This window comes from Megalobrama amblycephala, linkage group LG7 (assembly GCF_018812025.1).
Source record: "Megalobrama amblycephala isolate DHTTF-2021 linkage group LG7, ASM1881202v1, whole genome shotgun sequence".
NCBI lineage: Eukaryota > Metazoa > Chordata > Actinopteri > Cypriniformes > Xenocyprididae > Megalobrama > Megalobrama amblycephala.
In genome coordinates, this window is record NC_063050.1 from 31,228,335 (window position 1) to 31,242,817 (window position 14,483).

Consider the following 14,483-nt stretch of genomic DNA (forward strand, 5'->3'; position numbering starts at 1 on the left):
AGACATTCCTGACCCAACAAACGCCGATTAAACATGTTCAGTCAGGTGAAAACAAACTCCGACCAATGGCAACAGATGCCGACGGGTATCACACTAGCTGCGTCTCATTTCGGAGGCTGCATCCTGATCCAGCAAACTCCAACAGACATGTTTGTTGGCATTTATCTGTACGGTGTGAACTGCCTTTAACTTTAGCCACATTCGTTGTGGAACTTGCTAACTAGCACATTATTAGGAAAGGATATTTGCAAAGATTCATAAAAAAAACCTATACTCACGTCTTCTGGAGGTGAAGCTGGATCACTAACAGTTGGTACTGATCCATCCTTCAGGAACTTTTTAGCAAAACCTGCTTTGTACTGTCCCTCGTTCAGAAAGCTGTCTGGTGTAAAGTGATTCGCACAAACATAAACACATAGGTAGATCTTAATCCGCATACAGATTTTCCCTTCAAAAACAAAATTAATCCGTCTTCAGCAGCTCAGATGTTTAGTGTAAATGATGTCTGCTATGTTGATTGTTATATCCAACAACAAAACACCACAGTTGCTTAGGAGACATTCTTGTCTACACCAATCACGGCATCAAAACAATGGCAGACTGTCTGTTTACAGCTCACTCAGGGCGGCTCTTTGCTAAAACAGCAGTGTCCATCAACAGTCGTGGGAGGGGCCTGTGCAAAATGATGTCACTTTGCCAAGAATCTGAGAATGGCTTGATCTGACAAAGTGCTTATGATTTGTGGGGATTATAAAAAAGCACTGGGTGGATTTTTATCATTATAGTGTGGTTGTGTAGACACACTGCCAACACACATTTAAGTTCAAACACCATGTAAAAGTGAATTTTGCATCCGATGTCCCCTTTAAGGCATACTGTACAGTCAGCAGATTATGCAAAAGGAACCTTTTCAGGGTTATACAGGACCCAACTGCTAAATTATCTCACTTATTATGCGACTACTTGCCACATAAGTAAATAATTGAAAACAAAATATTAATTTGATGTTTTATTACTTAAAGTTGACTTGCAATACCGGCTTGAGCTGTGTTACCAGTTGTACCAATTGTTGTTTTGGAATAACAGACTGCTAGAAAAGCAGACGATGAATCTATTTCAAACATCACAACTTCCAAAACAATGTGTCCATGATGCGACAAAAGACAATAGAACTCATTAAAATCAGTGATACTGTCTACACTGGATGCGGCGCGATGTAAAAAACAACAAATCCCAACAGTATGATGCTCTGTTCTATTTCTGACATACTCCAAGCGCTTATTCTACTTCTTACACAAAGGACAAATGGATTTGCAATATTTGCTTTGTCGCGTCCATTGCAGACAGCCTTAAGCTGTTGTGTGTGCGGTGCAACACGACAAATGTTGGATCCTGTGTAGGCGCTGTGTTTTAAAGACAAGAAAATATGATGAGGCATATCTTGCCACCGTATTCACCAGTACAACAGAGGGTAAAGAAGAGAGAACACTGTGTATTGTGTGCATCAAGGTATTGGCTTCTGAAAGCATGAAGTCGAACAACTAAAACAACATGTGTATACCAGACGTGTGCTGCGAATGGAGAATGGAGTTGAAACGTTTGCTTTGTCGTGTCCAATGTTGACATGGTTTTTTGAAGACAAGACAATAGTCAAATCTCGCCCGTGGATTTACCAGTACAATGGTGAGTAATGAAGAGAGTCCATTCTGACAGTATGAAGCTGAACAAGTTAGGATGCCACTTCACATCACAAGCAAAAAGAGAAGCCCATTGAAGTTAAGAAGTTGTAGTACTGTATTAATTACAATGTTTCAAATAAATCCTAGGATTTTGCAAGCAATATCATGTCTGAGAGTATCTTTATGTGGGTGCATGGAGGTGGGGGGCTTGAAAATATTTTTCTCTACAAAAGAGGGGCCCGGCAGAAAAAGTTTGGAAACCACTGCTCTACTGTATGTAACATGCACTGACGGTCTCTCTGTCTGTCCCAGGATGAGGACTACCAGGGGATTGTGCAGTATGCTGTTTCACTAGTGGATGCTCTGCTCTTTATCCACTACCTGGCCATCGTGCTGCTGGAGCTCAGACAGTTACAGCCTTACTTCTCTCTGTGTGTCACACGCTCCACGGATGGAGAGACGAAACACTATAACTTGGGTCAACTCAGGTTAGAACATTGTCAACAAACTGCTAAATTTATGTAGTTAATTAATTTTTAATACCATTCTAATATTATTTGGGTTTTAGAATATTTTTTGCACTTATATTTTCCTTTGTAATTTGTATATATGTAAGTATACAGTGGCATGAAAAAGTATGTGAACCCCTTGCAGAATCTGTGAAAATGAGAATTATTTTAATAAAATAAGAGGGATAGTAAAAATAATGCATGTTATTTTTTGCTTAGTACTGTCCTGAGTAAGATATTTTACATAAAAGATGTTTGCATTTAGTTCACAAGACAAAACAATAGCTGAATTTATTAAAATAACCCCATTCATAAGTATGTGAACCATTGATTCTCAATACTGTGTGTGGTTACCTGATGATCCACGATTGTTTTTTTGTTTTGTGATGGTTGTTCATGAGTCTCTTGTTTGTCCTGAGCAGTTAAACTGAGCTCTGTTCTTCAGAAAAATTCTCCAGCTCCTGCAGATTCATCAGTTTACAAGCATTTTTGCATATTTGAACCCTTTCCAGCAGTGGCTGTATGATTTTGAGATTCATCTTTTCAGACTGAGGACAATTGAGGGACTCAAACTCAACTATTAAAAAAGGTTCAAATAGGGATGGGTACCGAAACCCGGTAGCTATTATATTGGCCACGGGGCTAAATTATGAAAGACCGGTGTATCGATAAGCTCTCCCAGATAGCAAAATTTGTCCGGCCCACTACTGGGCCACATCCTTGCTTCAATTCCGGCCCAGTTCTGGCTGGGTCCCCGGCCCAAAACTGGTCCTCACACTGAAAACGGACAAAAACAACTTCCTCTGGCCCAGATGCGGCCCACACCCTGTAAAAAGACTCTTATTTATGGATGTGGCCCAGATCTGGCCAGCACACTGGAAATTGACTTAAATCGTTTTATGTGGCCCAGGTCTGGCCCAGGCACTGTAAAACACATCTGGCTGAGATTCGGCTTGGTCCCCGGGCCAGATGTGGTCCAGAAACTGCTAAATGTAATTCAAGTGAAACACAATCAACCCTTTAAAAAGATTAAGACATTTTATTATAAAATTAACAAATACACTATAAGTATTATTAACAATGAATACACTATAAACATTTACTAACAACATACATTTTAAACCACTAAATACTAAGTTAATTATTTACTGTATATTAAATGGAGGAACAACATCCTTTCTTACACATAAAAATTCTTTTAGCAATAATTTCCAAATTTCAAGTTAAGTCACCTTCACAAAGTGCTTTATAACCTACATTACAGTTTGTTTCAAAGAAGCTTTACAGTGATAAACTGGAAAATAGTGAATTCAATTATGCAAACAGAATTAAATACTGTAATGGAGCAAAAGACAGTGTGATTGTTCAGCTGAAGTCATTTCAGTGTTGTTTCAGTTCAGTTCAATGAGTTCAATTCAGCTATAAAGCAGTTCTGCAGAAAACAGTAATGTCATAATCCAGCTCTGTTGAGTTCTCATCCAATAGTGTCAATGCAGTCATCAATATTATTGAAAAGTAGGTGTCCAACTAAGCAAGCCAGAGGCGATAGTGACAAGAACCCAAACTCCATCAGAAGACAGAATGAAGAAAAAACCCTGGGAGAAACCAGACTCAGTCGAGGGCCAGTTTTCCTCTGGCCAAACAAACACAGTGTGATTATGATTCAGCTGCATCAGAAGTTAGATTGTGGACTGATATCATTCAGCTTGAGGATCGAACACAGCACAATGGCATATGTAGAGGGAAGAGAAGTTGAAGTGGCCTTGCAAAGGTCTCGTCTGGTTCTCGTGATCTTTGCTGAAGATCTGTGCTGTAGACTGTTGTGTCGACGAGGTCTTCACAGCGGATCGGTCTCCAGAGCTTGTTTAGTTGTCATGTTCTCTGCTGACATTCAGGGCTGTTGTGGTCATCTCAACCATCTGTTCTGGAAATGGAATGAGACAGACAGACAAATTTTAGCATAAATGTCATTCTTTGTATGATGAAACAAGTATATCGGATGTTGTAGGTAGTGTTTCTGGTTATAGTTTACCTTATTTATGCAACATGACAATCCTAACATTCAACAAGAGATTCGGTCTTTAATATAGATTTAAACAGATAAATTGTGCCTGTCACCTGGGGCCTGATGTATAAACATCGCATACTCACAAAAAAGTACAAATATTTGTAGTGGATGCACTGCTTTAGAACACTTTTCCTATGGCATGCTGTGTTTTAATGTTTTAACTACAGCGACGATTACTTGGTATGCATGATAATTACGCTTTAAATTAAAAGTCAAGCTCTAAATAGCAGAACTCGAAAATATTTTTGCACGAATAATGATCAATGATGCGCACTTCGTCTAAGCAGAGATAGCTTAGCAACATAATGGCATAATGACACTGAAGGAGTCGCGCGGTGATCATCCGACGAGTAGCTACTGTACACATTGTATTTGAAGGCTAGATTTAGAAGGAAACGGTAAGATACGCACGTTTTATTTTTAAAATGTTTGTCAGTGATGCGCTGAGTCGTACAATAATTTACGATGCAAAAATAAGCCTGAATATCTGTTTCAATTAAAAATATATAAACATCCTAAAATATAGGTTATGTTTACTTTATAGGCAAAAATGCATACATTTGGTTTAAAATAACTCTTCACTGAAACCATTCTGAACAGTATTTTATATGATTTATTTTTTTCTAAAACAAGAGAAGGAGAGTGAATGATTTTTAGCAATGTAATTTGACGGCATTTATCGTCATATTTTCCTAATGTCTTGTACAGTTAAACACAGTGTCACGTGGATGGGAATATGCATGGAAATTATATGCATGTGACGTAATGCATAATAAAACTAGGCGTTGTAAGCTCCATATATGGTGATTTCATGGAAGAGACAGGGGAAAAGATTCATGTATGCACAATCTTCAGCTGACTGGGTTTTATAAAGATAATTTTGCGCAGGTTCTGCCGTAAGCATGGTTTTATAAATTTGAAAATTTGTGAAAATCTGGCTTTTATGCGTACGCACACTTTTAGTATGAAATCTATGGAAAGTTTTATACATGAGACCCCTGAACAACACTAAGAAGACTTACCATGCATCCGCCTTTTCAATTTGCTGCCAGTTGCAGCCACCTCTTCATGGTCCCCTCATCCTCCATTTCAGCAGGGTTTCTCTGAACTGCAGCTTTGAAATAAAGGAATACATATTGTTAGGTCATTATTAAATCTTAAGCATTACTTTTCTTTAGCACCTATATATTTGATAAATTGCATCCAGACTTTATGCATGAGTTTAAAATATCTGTATTAAAAAAAAAAAAAAAAAAGGACTCCAAAACAGTGTGTTCAGGTTAAACGTTCGTTTATGACACAAAATCATAGAAATTCCCTTTGCATTAAAATATATTAAGTACTATGATTTTAAACATATTGTATGGGAGATATATATGTTATCAGGGTCAGAAATAAACTTTTCCAGTAAAAGGCATTATTGAGAGGCATTTTTTTTTCAACATCAAGGAAAGCCATCATTACACTGCAAAGGTTGAACATAAGTGACATCTGACATGGCATTTATGTTTATTGACAGACTGTTTAAAGCAGCACGTTCAAGTATTTAGCCTACACAAAATAGCATAATGCCGCCTATATATATATATATATATATATATATATATATATATATATATATATATATAAAAGGATCTCTGAGGGCGAAGCTGCAATTTTATAACAGAATTATTATTGCTCTTATGTTAACAATTATTAATAGAAAGTTTTTGTGGGGAAAAAGCAAGTTCTTCCACCCGAAACGTTGTGCTTTACGTTAGGCCTATTATATGGCGCCACCGCATACTCCGACTCAATTCAATAATCACTCGTTGGAAAAGATGAATTGACTGACTGATTTTACTAGACAAAATATAACGTTAACTCGATATTGCATTAGCCAACTAGTGCTCCAGAGCTCAGCAGTTGTTCTAAACATGTTATTCAAAACTATCACTCTCTGGGACCGAATGGATACTGACGTTATGTTATCATTGCAAACCATTAATTAATCCATTTAAAAACACTAAACTTAACATTAAATAAATTAAATTGCTTACCGTTTTGCAGCTGATCCTTTCTCTCGATCATGAAATGTTGACTGCAGGATTCTCCTCAGGATTTAACCGCCAAAACTCTTTTTCAGGCGGCTGAAGTCCTTAACTCCAGCAGTGGCCCGCCCGTGACAAACGAGCTCGGGCCGAAAACAGATAACGAGCTTTCAGTCGTGATTGGCCCGTTCAGAAAAAGCCGCCTGTCAGCCGTACAGTCCACACGGCTCTGGCCCATTATCTTTTCACTGATTCTGAAATTGAGTCGATGTTGGCGCGCTTAAACCTGAATCGGCCCAAAAGTGCTTGATATTTGGGGGCCCGCCTATTACGAAACGAACTCGGGCCGATAGATCTATACCGAGTTATATGGACCTGCCGCGAGTACAACTATTTCAGCCGAGACCGGCCCATAAAGAAAACGCTGTCTGTCAGCCAGATGCGTTGTGTACAGTCGGCAGAGTTATGGCCCATAATCTTTTCATCGACGTCGACAGTGAGCCGACAGTGCCGCTTTTCTACCGGAATCGGCCCAAAAGTGCTTGCTATCTGGGCTGCTATCAGTACTGGAGAAATTATGAAGAAAATACACGTACACTTATTATTGCTATATAGACATTATATTGCGAATTCTATCTCGCCAGAGTCGCCAGCTGTGTCTGTATGCAGTAATATTAGGACATTTGTGTATGATGCATTTTTTCTTTCGCAATCCAGAAGAGAGATCGCGCTCATGCGCTCAGGAACTACAGCGTGCGCAGCCACTCACATGAAAGCCCTGTTTAATGGAGAACTAAACAACTAAACGTCTGCTTACACTTTAGGCCTGTGATATTATGCTTATTTTATTTTTGATTTCGATTTTAGCTTCCAAGAATCAGAAAGAAGATATCTGAGGTAAAACTATTAAAACTAGCCGCGTTTCGTCTAGCACACCTTCTATTCGCGCGTTCATTCCTCCCTAAACCCAAACTTAACGTCAGAATCAGCACAATCGGTGATTGTTGTAAAATCCAGTCTTTACTGTTGCTAAATTGCAGTAAATGTTTGATAATTATCAACGTTTTAAAACGTTGAAAGCACAGTAATCCGCGTAAGAGACGCTGTTCCTCAGGCTGAATTGTGTCTGCGCGCGCTCCAAAACGGATCGCAAATAGACAAATAAATTACACGTTGGGCTTCAGATGCACGTTCAAACGATCAAACGCACACAAAAATATATTAAAATAACCGGATTGGAGCGTGTTTAGCTACTTAAACGCAGTTTATATCGTAAGTGTACACAAACAGCTGGGAGAAAATCCGATGTGTGTTAATATCTATTGTCTTAAAGTGACAGCAGTCACCTTCTGACGATTATGCCATCAGTGTTAATCAAACAAGAAAATGCAAAGAGAAAATCACTCACAGCTCTTCATCTGAATATAGTTAGCTTTAATAAGCATTAATCTATTAATTTATACTGTGAAAATCATGCAGTGTTGGATAATTATTTTAATAAAATAAGAGGGATAATAAAAAATGCATGTTATTTTTTGTTTGTTGTCCTGAGTAAGATATTTTACATAAAAGGTTTGCATTTAGTTCACAAGACAAAACAATAGCTGAATTTATTAAAATAACCCCATTCATAAGTATGTGAACCATTGATTCTCAATACTGTGTGTGGTTACCTGATGATCCACGACTGTTTTTGTTTTGTGATGGTTGTTCATGAGTCTCAGGTTTGTCCTGAGCAGTTAAACTGAGCTCTGTTCTTCAGAAAAATCCTCCAGCTCCTGCAGATTCATCAGTTTTCAAGCATTTTTGCATATTTTAACCCTTTCCAGCAGTGACTGTAGGATTTTGAGATCTGTGTTTTCATACTGAGGACAACTGAGGGACTCAAAAAAAGGTTCAAACATTCACTGATGCTCCAGAAGGAAACACGATGCATTAAGAGCCGAGGGGTGAAAACTTTTGAACAGGATGAAGATGTCACAATTTTTCTTATTTTGTTTAAATATCATTGTTTTTCATTTAGTACTGCCCTTCGGAACCAACAGAAGATACTTGCATGTTTCCCGGCAGAAAAATTAAGTACAATTTACCTTGATATTTGAATTCAAAAGAGACAAACAAGACAAGAGACTCATGAACAACCATCACAAAACATAAAAACAGTCGTAGATCATCAGGTAACCACACACAGTATTGAGAATCAATGGTTCACATACTTATGAATGGGGTTATTTTAATAAATTCAGCTATTGTTTTGTCTTGTGAACTAAATGCAAACATCTTTTATGTAAAATATCTTACTCAGGACAGTACTAAATAAAAAACAACATGCATTTTTTATTATCCCTCTTATTTTATTAAAATAATTCTAATTTTCACAGATTCTGCAAGGGGTTCACATACTTTTTCATGCCACTGTAATAAAGTAATTATGCAGCACGCGCCGGCGCATTTGCGCATGCAATACTTGAGTGCGCGCCGCAAGCACAGAATAACAGCTGATTGGACCTGTTAATTTTTCTGAATTTTACTGACATAGTCTGACAACATCTCATCTGACCGCAGTTCACTGTTGTTCAACTGAAGCTCCCTCGTCGTCACTTGTAGCCTATCTTTTCCAATTTTCATTGATTCAACTTATTCGTTCAAAAAGCTGATTCATTCAGTAAAGAAACAGTGCCATTTGTTGCTCAGGGACGCAATACAATGCTCTGAATTTGATCTGAACTATATTCGTTGGCGAAATTGTGCAGAAACAGGCAATGATGTCTAAAATGTAAACATGAATAAAATTTATATAACATTTGTTATGCTGATATCTGGAGAAAAACGGCACTCTTCATGTGATATTTATTAACACAGTGAAAGCGTGCACTCTAAATGCGCACCGACACTAGTCTAATCTACAAGACAACATGACATACAGGGATGTCAGATCGATTGTGCATCGTTAAAACAACAATTATGATAAAATTGTAGAATAATCTATATCGCACACCCCTACCCTACCCTCTTCACAGTACAAATAACATTTGAAATTCAGGTCTGTAGACATTACTATTTAGACTCTTGGTGGCAGTAAAACAGCTACTCTGGTGGCGTCAGTCAATCTATCTTTTTTGGTGGCATTTTATTTTCTTTCACTTCATGAACTTGTGAATTTACATTATGCATTTAAATTAATAGTACCCAATGCAAAATCATACTGGGGTGGCCACAGGGGTGGCCAGAGTTTATGCAGGGGTGGCCGTGGCCACCCCTGACCACCCCTTGGGGGCGCCACTGCCTACAGTCAATGCTGGAAAGGGTTCAAATATGCAAAAATGCTTGAAAACTGATGAATCTGCAGGAGCTGGAGGATTTTTCTGAAGAACAGAGCTCAGTTTAACTGCTCAGGACAAACAAGAGACTCATGAACAACCATCAGAAAACAAAAAAAAAAAAACAGTCGTGGATCATCAGGTAACCACACACAGTATTGAGAATCAATGGTTCACACAGTGGCGTACCGCATGTCTGTGAGGCCCCCCCGCAAATAATGAGATGAGGCCCCTCCCACGAGCAGTGATGTCATGTGTTAAAATCTGTTGTGCACCTGAGTCCGTCTCCCCCCCAGTTCACAAAAACTGATTTAAACATTAATTTGATGTTATTATTGAATAATATTATTTATGCTATATAATGTTTAGTGATTTTGATATCGCAGACTAAAATCCAGGCAGGAATAAATATTTAAGCTAATTTACGAACGTGGAGGCAAAAGTGCCGCGGCTCCGATTTTAGTTACTTTAGAAATAGCAGGAGGATCCTTCACAGCAATAATTCACAAACATCAGTTATAGCCCCCGAGGAACAAATTTTATTTAACAGTAAGCTCAATAAAGTAAATGTAATGGCCAACACATCTCAGTTTAAACACTGGCCTATAAGCATCGCAAATTGTAGAGAAGAAATTATACAAGAAAATTTCATGCCTCGCAGTAAAAAAAAAAAAATGAATAGTAAAAGAACTAGGAGAAAAAACTTTAAAAGAACAACTCTATCAGTTATAGGCCTATGCTCTATTCTATATATCAGCTATATGCTGTATTTTGAGAAAAACTAACTTTATATACATCTTAAAATACCAACTTTTGAGGATTAACTTGTTTATCATTTTTATCAACTGACTACCACACACAAAAAAGCAAACACTCTACCGAATCCTTTGCGCTCTCCGAGCGTTTTGATGCGCAAAGTCTTTCACTGCTGCTTTAATGTCGTTACGAGCATGAGCATTCTCAATACTCAAAAGAGCTAAACTGGACAGTCTTTCTTGTGGCATTGTGGTCCGGAGAAATGTAGCCTACATCAAGAGCTCATGTGCACGAGAGCCAAGAGAACTGATAACAGCAGCAACGAGCACTGGCCATAATTTCAAAAACACAGACCTACGAATTTCTTATCGAATGGAGATGTTTCTTTCTTTCAGGTACAATTATTCGCTGAGTTAAAGGTAATTTTCACTTCACGTTTCAAAAGAGACGTTTAAGAAAGATTCTCGCAGAGAAAGCTGAAAGCGCACCCTGTTTTGTATTTATTTTATTTTACAAAAATACAAGGTTTTGTTGTTATTGTGAGTATATCAGTACACAAATAAAAGTAGACCATTTGTAGTTTTGCACTAATCTAAAGTCTATTTTAAGTTGTTTCAGCTGTTATGAGGAAACAATCCATCAGAGCGCGCCGGCGCGTTCGTCGACCAGAGGGATAAAAATGTAGCCAATTTAGTTTCATATTTATATTTAAATATTGAGCTATAGCCTTATATTAATTTTTTTAAATTTCACCTATTATGAAAAGTGAATAGCCTAGCATGATGGATGCGCAATGTCGGGAGACATGCAGCGGGTCAGACATGAGTTTGACCGCTTCATTAAGTTTTGTTTTATAGTAAGTCTTTTTTTAAAGTGAATTTCGTTGTGTAGAAATTGTATCTTAATTTCAATCAATGTTTCATCAACCAATTGCCTATATTTAATAATTAGGAAGAAAACCAAAACGTCGGGTGTGGAATGGATTGAAGTGCGTAACAAACGAACTTTCCGCGGCCTTTGAATAAGCAATAGACGTATTTCTGTTTTTATTAAATTTCTTAAATACATGTCTTTATTACTTAATTAATTGATACGATATTTTTTGGTCTAACAATATATTTTAGCTGGTCTACATTTTAAGTTAGACACAAATTTGCGTAGGCCAATACAAGGTTCCCTTCTAGACAAGCGCGTAAAATTGCTGTTTCGGACGCAAATTTTAGATCGGTGCATCAAATGATAAAGGCCTGAACTAAATTCATGTATTTAAATAAAAGAATAAAGAAATAACTAGACTTATTGGCTAGGCTACATTTGTAGAAGAACTTCAGACATTCCAGTAGCTGAGCAGAGCTGGCAATGGGGTAAATACGTTTGGGCAATATACAATAATAATAATAATATTAATAATAACAACAATAATAATGTCTCAGCAAAGACCGAACACATATTTATTTGTCTGACTCATGTCCGCTAACAGTAGGCTAACATAGCGCATCAAAGCTTGCTGTTGGCTACCTACAAACGGCGATGGAAACAACAGTGAATTTTTCCCCCTTTTGTGGTAATTTAGCACTATTTTTTATGATCTTCTGCTTGCATTTTTGGGCTTCAGTTAGATCATTATTTTAATCTTTAGTCATTTGAGTTCAGTTCTAAAAAAAGCAAAGGCTATGTAGCAAATAGGTGAATCTGCGACGGGGCCCATCATAGGGTGGGGGCCCCCACGCACCGCGGGGGCTGCGGGGGTGTCCCGTACGCCCCTGGGTTCACATACTTATGAATGGGGTTATTTTAATAAATTCAGCTATTGTTTTGTCTTGTGAACTAAATGCAAACATCTTTTATGTAAAATATCTTACTCAGGACAGTACTAAACAAAAAATAACATGCATTTTTTATTATCCCTCTTATTTTATTAAAATAATTCTCATTTTCACAGATTCTGCAAGGGGTTCACATACTTTTTCATGCCACTGTATATTTATATATTGTATATATTATATATGTGTAATATCTCTATCTATCTATATATATATATAAAAGATGGATATAATATATATCTCTACTCATCCTCAGGGTGGAAAGTAGTAGAGTTTCTGTAGCATGTATGGAAATAGAAAGCACATGGTGTGCTTACTGCTTACTACAATCAGGTTTGCAGGGCTTAACAAATCACAAGCTTCAGGGTGTTAAGCTACCCAAAACACACTCATATACACACATTCACTTTGAAAAGTGTTTGGGTAACTCTTAGCAGCTGGTGTAGTCTGTTATCCTGATTTGAAGCCGTGTGTAATTTTTTTCTGTCTGGGTGACAGTAACAACAAAATATTACTATGTTTACTCTCTGGCATAAACAAAGCACACATGATTTCCAGTGAAGCAGCATTACATCTGTGTAATGTCTATAATAGACTGATTTGAAACCACTGCAGAAAACTAAACCACTTGTATCACTGAATAGCAGACCTGCCAACATGTACGCATTTTGCGTAGCGGGTACTCATTTTGACCTCAAAGTACGCTGGTACGATTTTTCACTCTATACTACGCAAAAACCCTGTGGATCGTCTGTGCACGCGTAGTACTCAAATCCAGCAAAAGAGTTCGACCAATCTGAGCGCTGGGTTCATTTCCCCAAATAGCAAGAGGGGATGATTGACAAATGCGTACGGCCTATCAATAAAAAAACACTGCAAATCGACAGCTACACAAAATTCTGCTCGATCACTCCTTCCACTCCCGCCATCTCAGTGACTGAAATCTCAAGTGAGGACAGTACACTCACGCACTTTTAACTCCTTAAGGTAAACGGGTATAAAATGCACAAGTAATGTTGAACAACAAATCTAAATAAAAATGAAATCGCTATATGGCTTAGGGATTATGAAAATGTTGTGTGACTGACTGACAAGCACGAGTCTGGAGAAACAGGCGTTTATTTATTCTCAATGTTGAGAAACGTATAGCCTACACGTGTTGCGTTATTGTGTTAATACTAACTACCTAATTATGTTACATAGCCTACTTATTTTGTATGAAAAATAGCATATTAGTTACTTATGCACAGGCCCGGATTAAGAACACATTGGGCCCTGGGGCTATAGCAACAAGGGCCCCCTTTCATCTGATTGCCATGCCACAGTGTCTTGTACCACAAGAATTTTTTTTTTTTTATTGTTATTATTTTTATATTTTTACAAATCTCATTTTATCAAATCATTTTATATAAGCACAAGCACACTAAATATTCCATGCTATTTAACACATTAAAAACGCATTAACTCCAGATATGAACTCCAAACAAACAGGTTGCCAAAAGTAGCAAAAATATTTGTCATACTTCAGTCATACTTCCTCAATGATTACTTTACCATGAATACTTTAAAGAGATAGTTCACCCAAAAATGAAATTGGGATTTTAATTTTTGGGTGAACTATCCCTTTAAGGACAAGGGTCCGCATGCTAACTATTAGGATGCTGTCACTTTAAGACCTGCACGCGTCCGATTTTCTCAACTCACTTCAGACATAACCAACTGTGTTTATGTAAACCTTTTCTGTATTTGACAGTATTATAGCGCAATCAGACACGAAAGATGAAGTCCAGTAGTCAGGTGCTGTTTGACAGGCTTAAGTGTGTGTGCACGCTTCGGGTGTATGGGGTCAGAAAAAGCGCATCTCAGAACAGCACACGAATGACATGTTTAACTGGCAGGGCTTTAAAGCACATGCAAATAAAGAACTTTTGTGATTGCGAATAAGTGCAGTGTCCCGTGAGTAACTCTACCGCTGTTTTAACATGTGATGTGAATGTGTCGAGGTCGAGTTGTACGAATGGAGGCACCAGAACTGCAACTGATAGAATGTGCTTCAAAGGCAGATAGTGGAGACAAGTCACACAACATTGGTGTTCGTCAAAAAGCAGTAGGGAAGTTAATTCGGAATTTTTACATGGGCGATGATGATGAGAGAAAAACACTGTAAATGTAAATGTTGAAAACACCTTACGTTTTCATGAGAAACAATTACCATCCGAATAGGGCTTAACTCGTTATAAGAATAATAACTTGCTGCAGCTGCTATCTCACCTTCTTCAACGTGTAAAGCACGCAGAT

General features: G+C 37.7%; 1 protein-coding gene and 1 long non-coding RNA gene across 7 annotated transcripts in view; one reads left to right on the top strand and one right to left on the bottom strand.

Annotated features, from left to right (window-relative positions):
* The window catches only part of LOC125272290 (vang-like protein 1), a 153,324-nt gene that overhangs the window by 105,113 nt on the left and 33,728 nt on the right, over positions 1-14,483 (top strand). For all 6 annotated transcript variants that reach the window (XM_048197039.1, XM_048197038.1, XM_048197037.1 and 3 more), the window contains one exon: positions 1,992-2,167. In XM_048197039.1, coding sequence (XP_048052996.1) covers positions 1,992-2,167 — 176 coding nt within the window. The remainder of the gene's footprint in view (positions 1-1,991; positions 2,168-14,483) is intronic.
* On the bottom strand, positions 2,670-7,011 carry LOC125272318. Its single transcript, XR_007185816.1, has 3 exons — positions 6,296-7,011; positions 5,279-5,370; positions 2,670-4,112 (listed from the first exon to the last, which is right to left on the bottom strand). It is a non-coding gene; the product is annotated as an uncharacterized LOC125272318 (long non-coding RNA).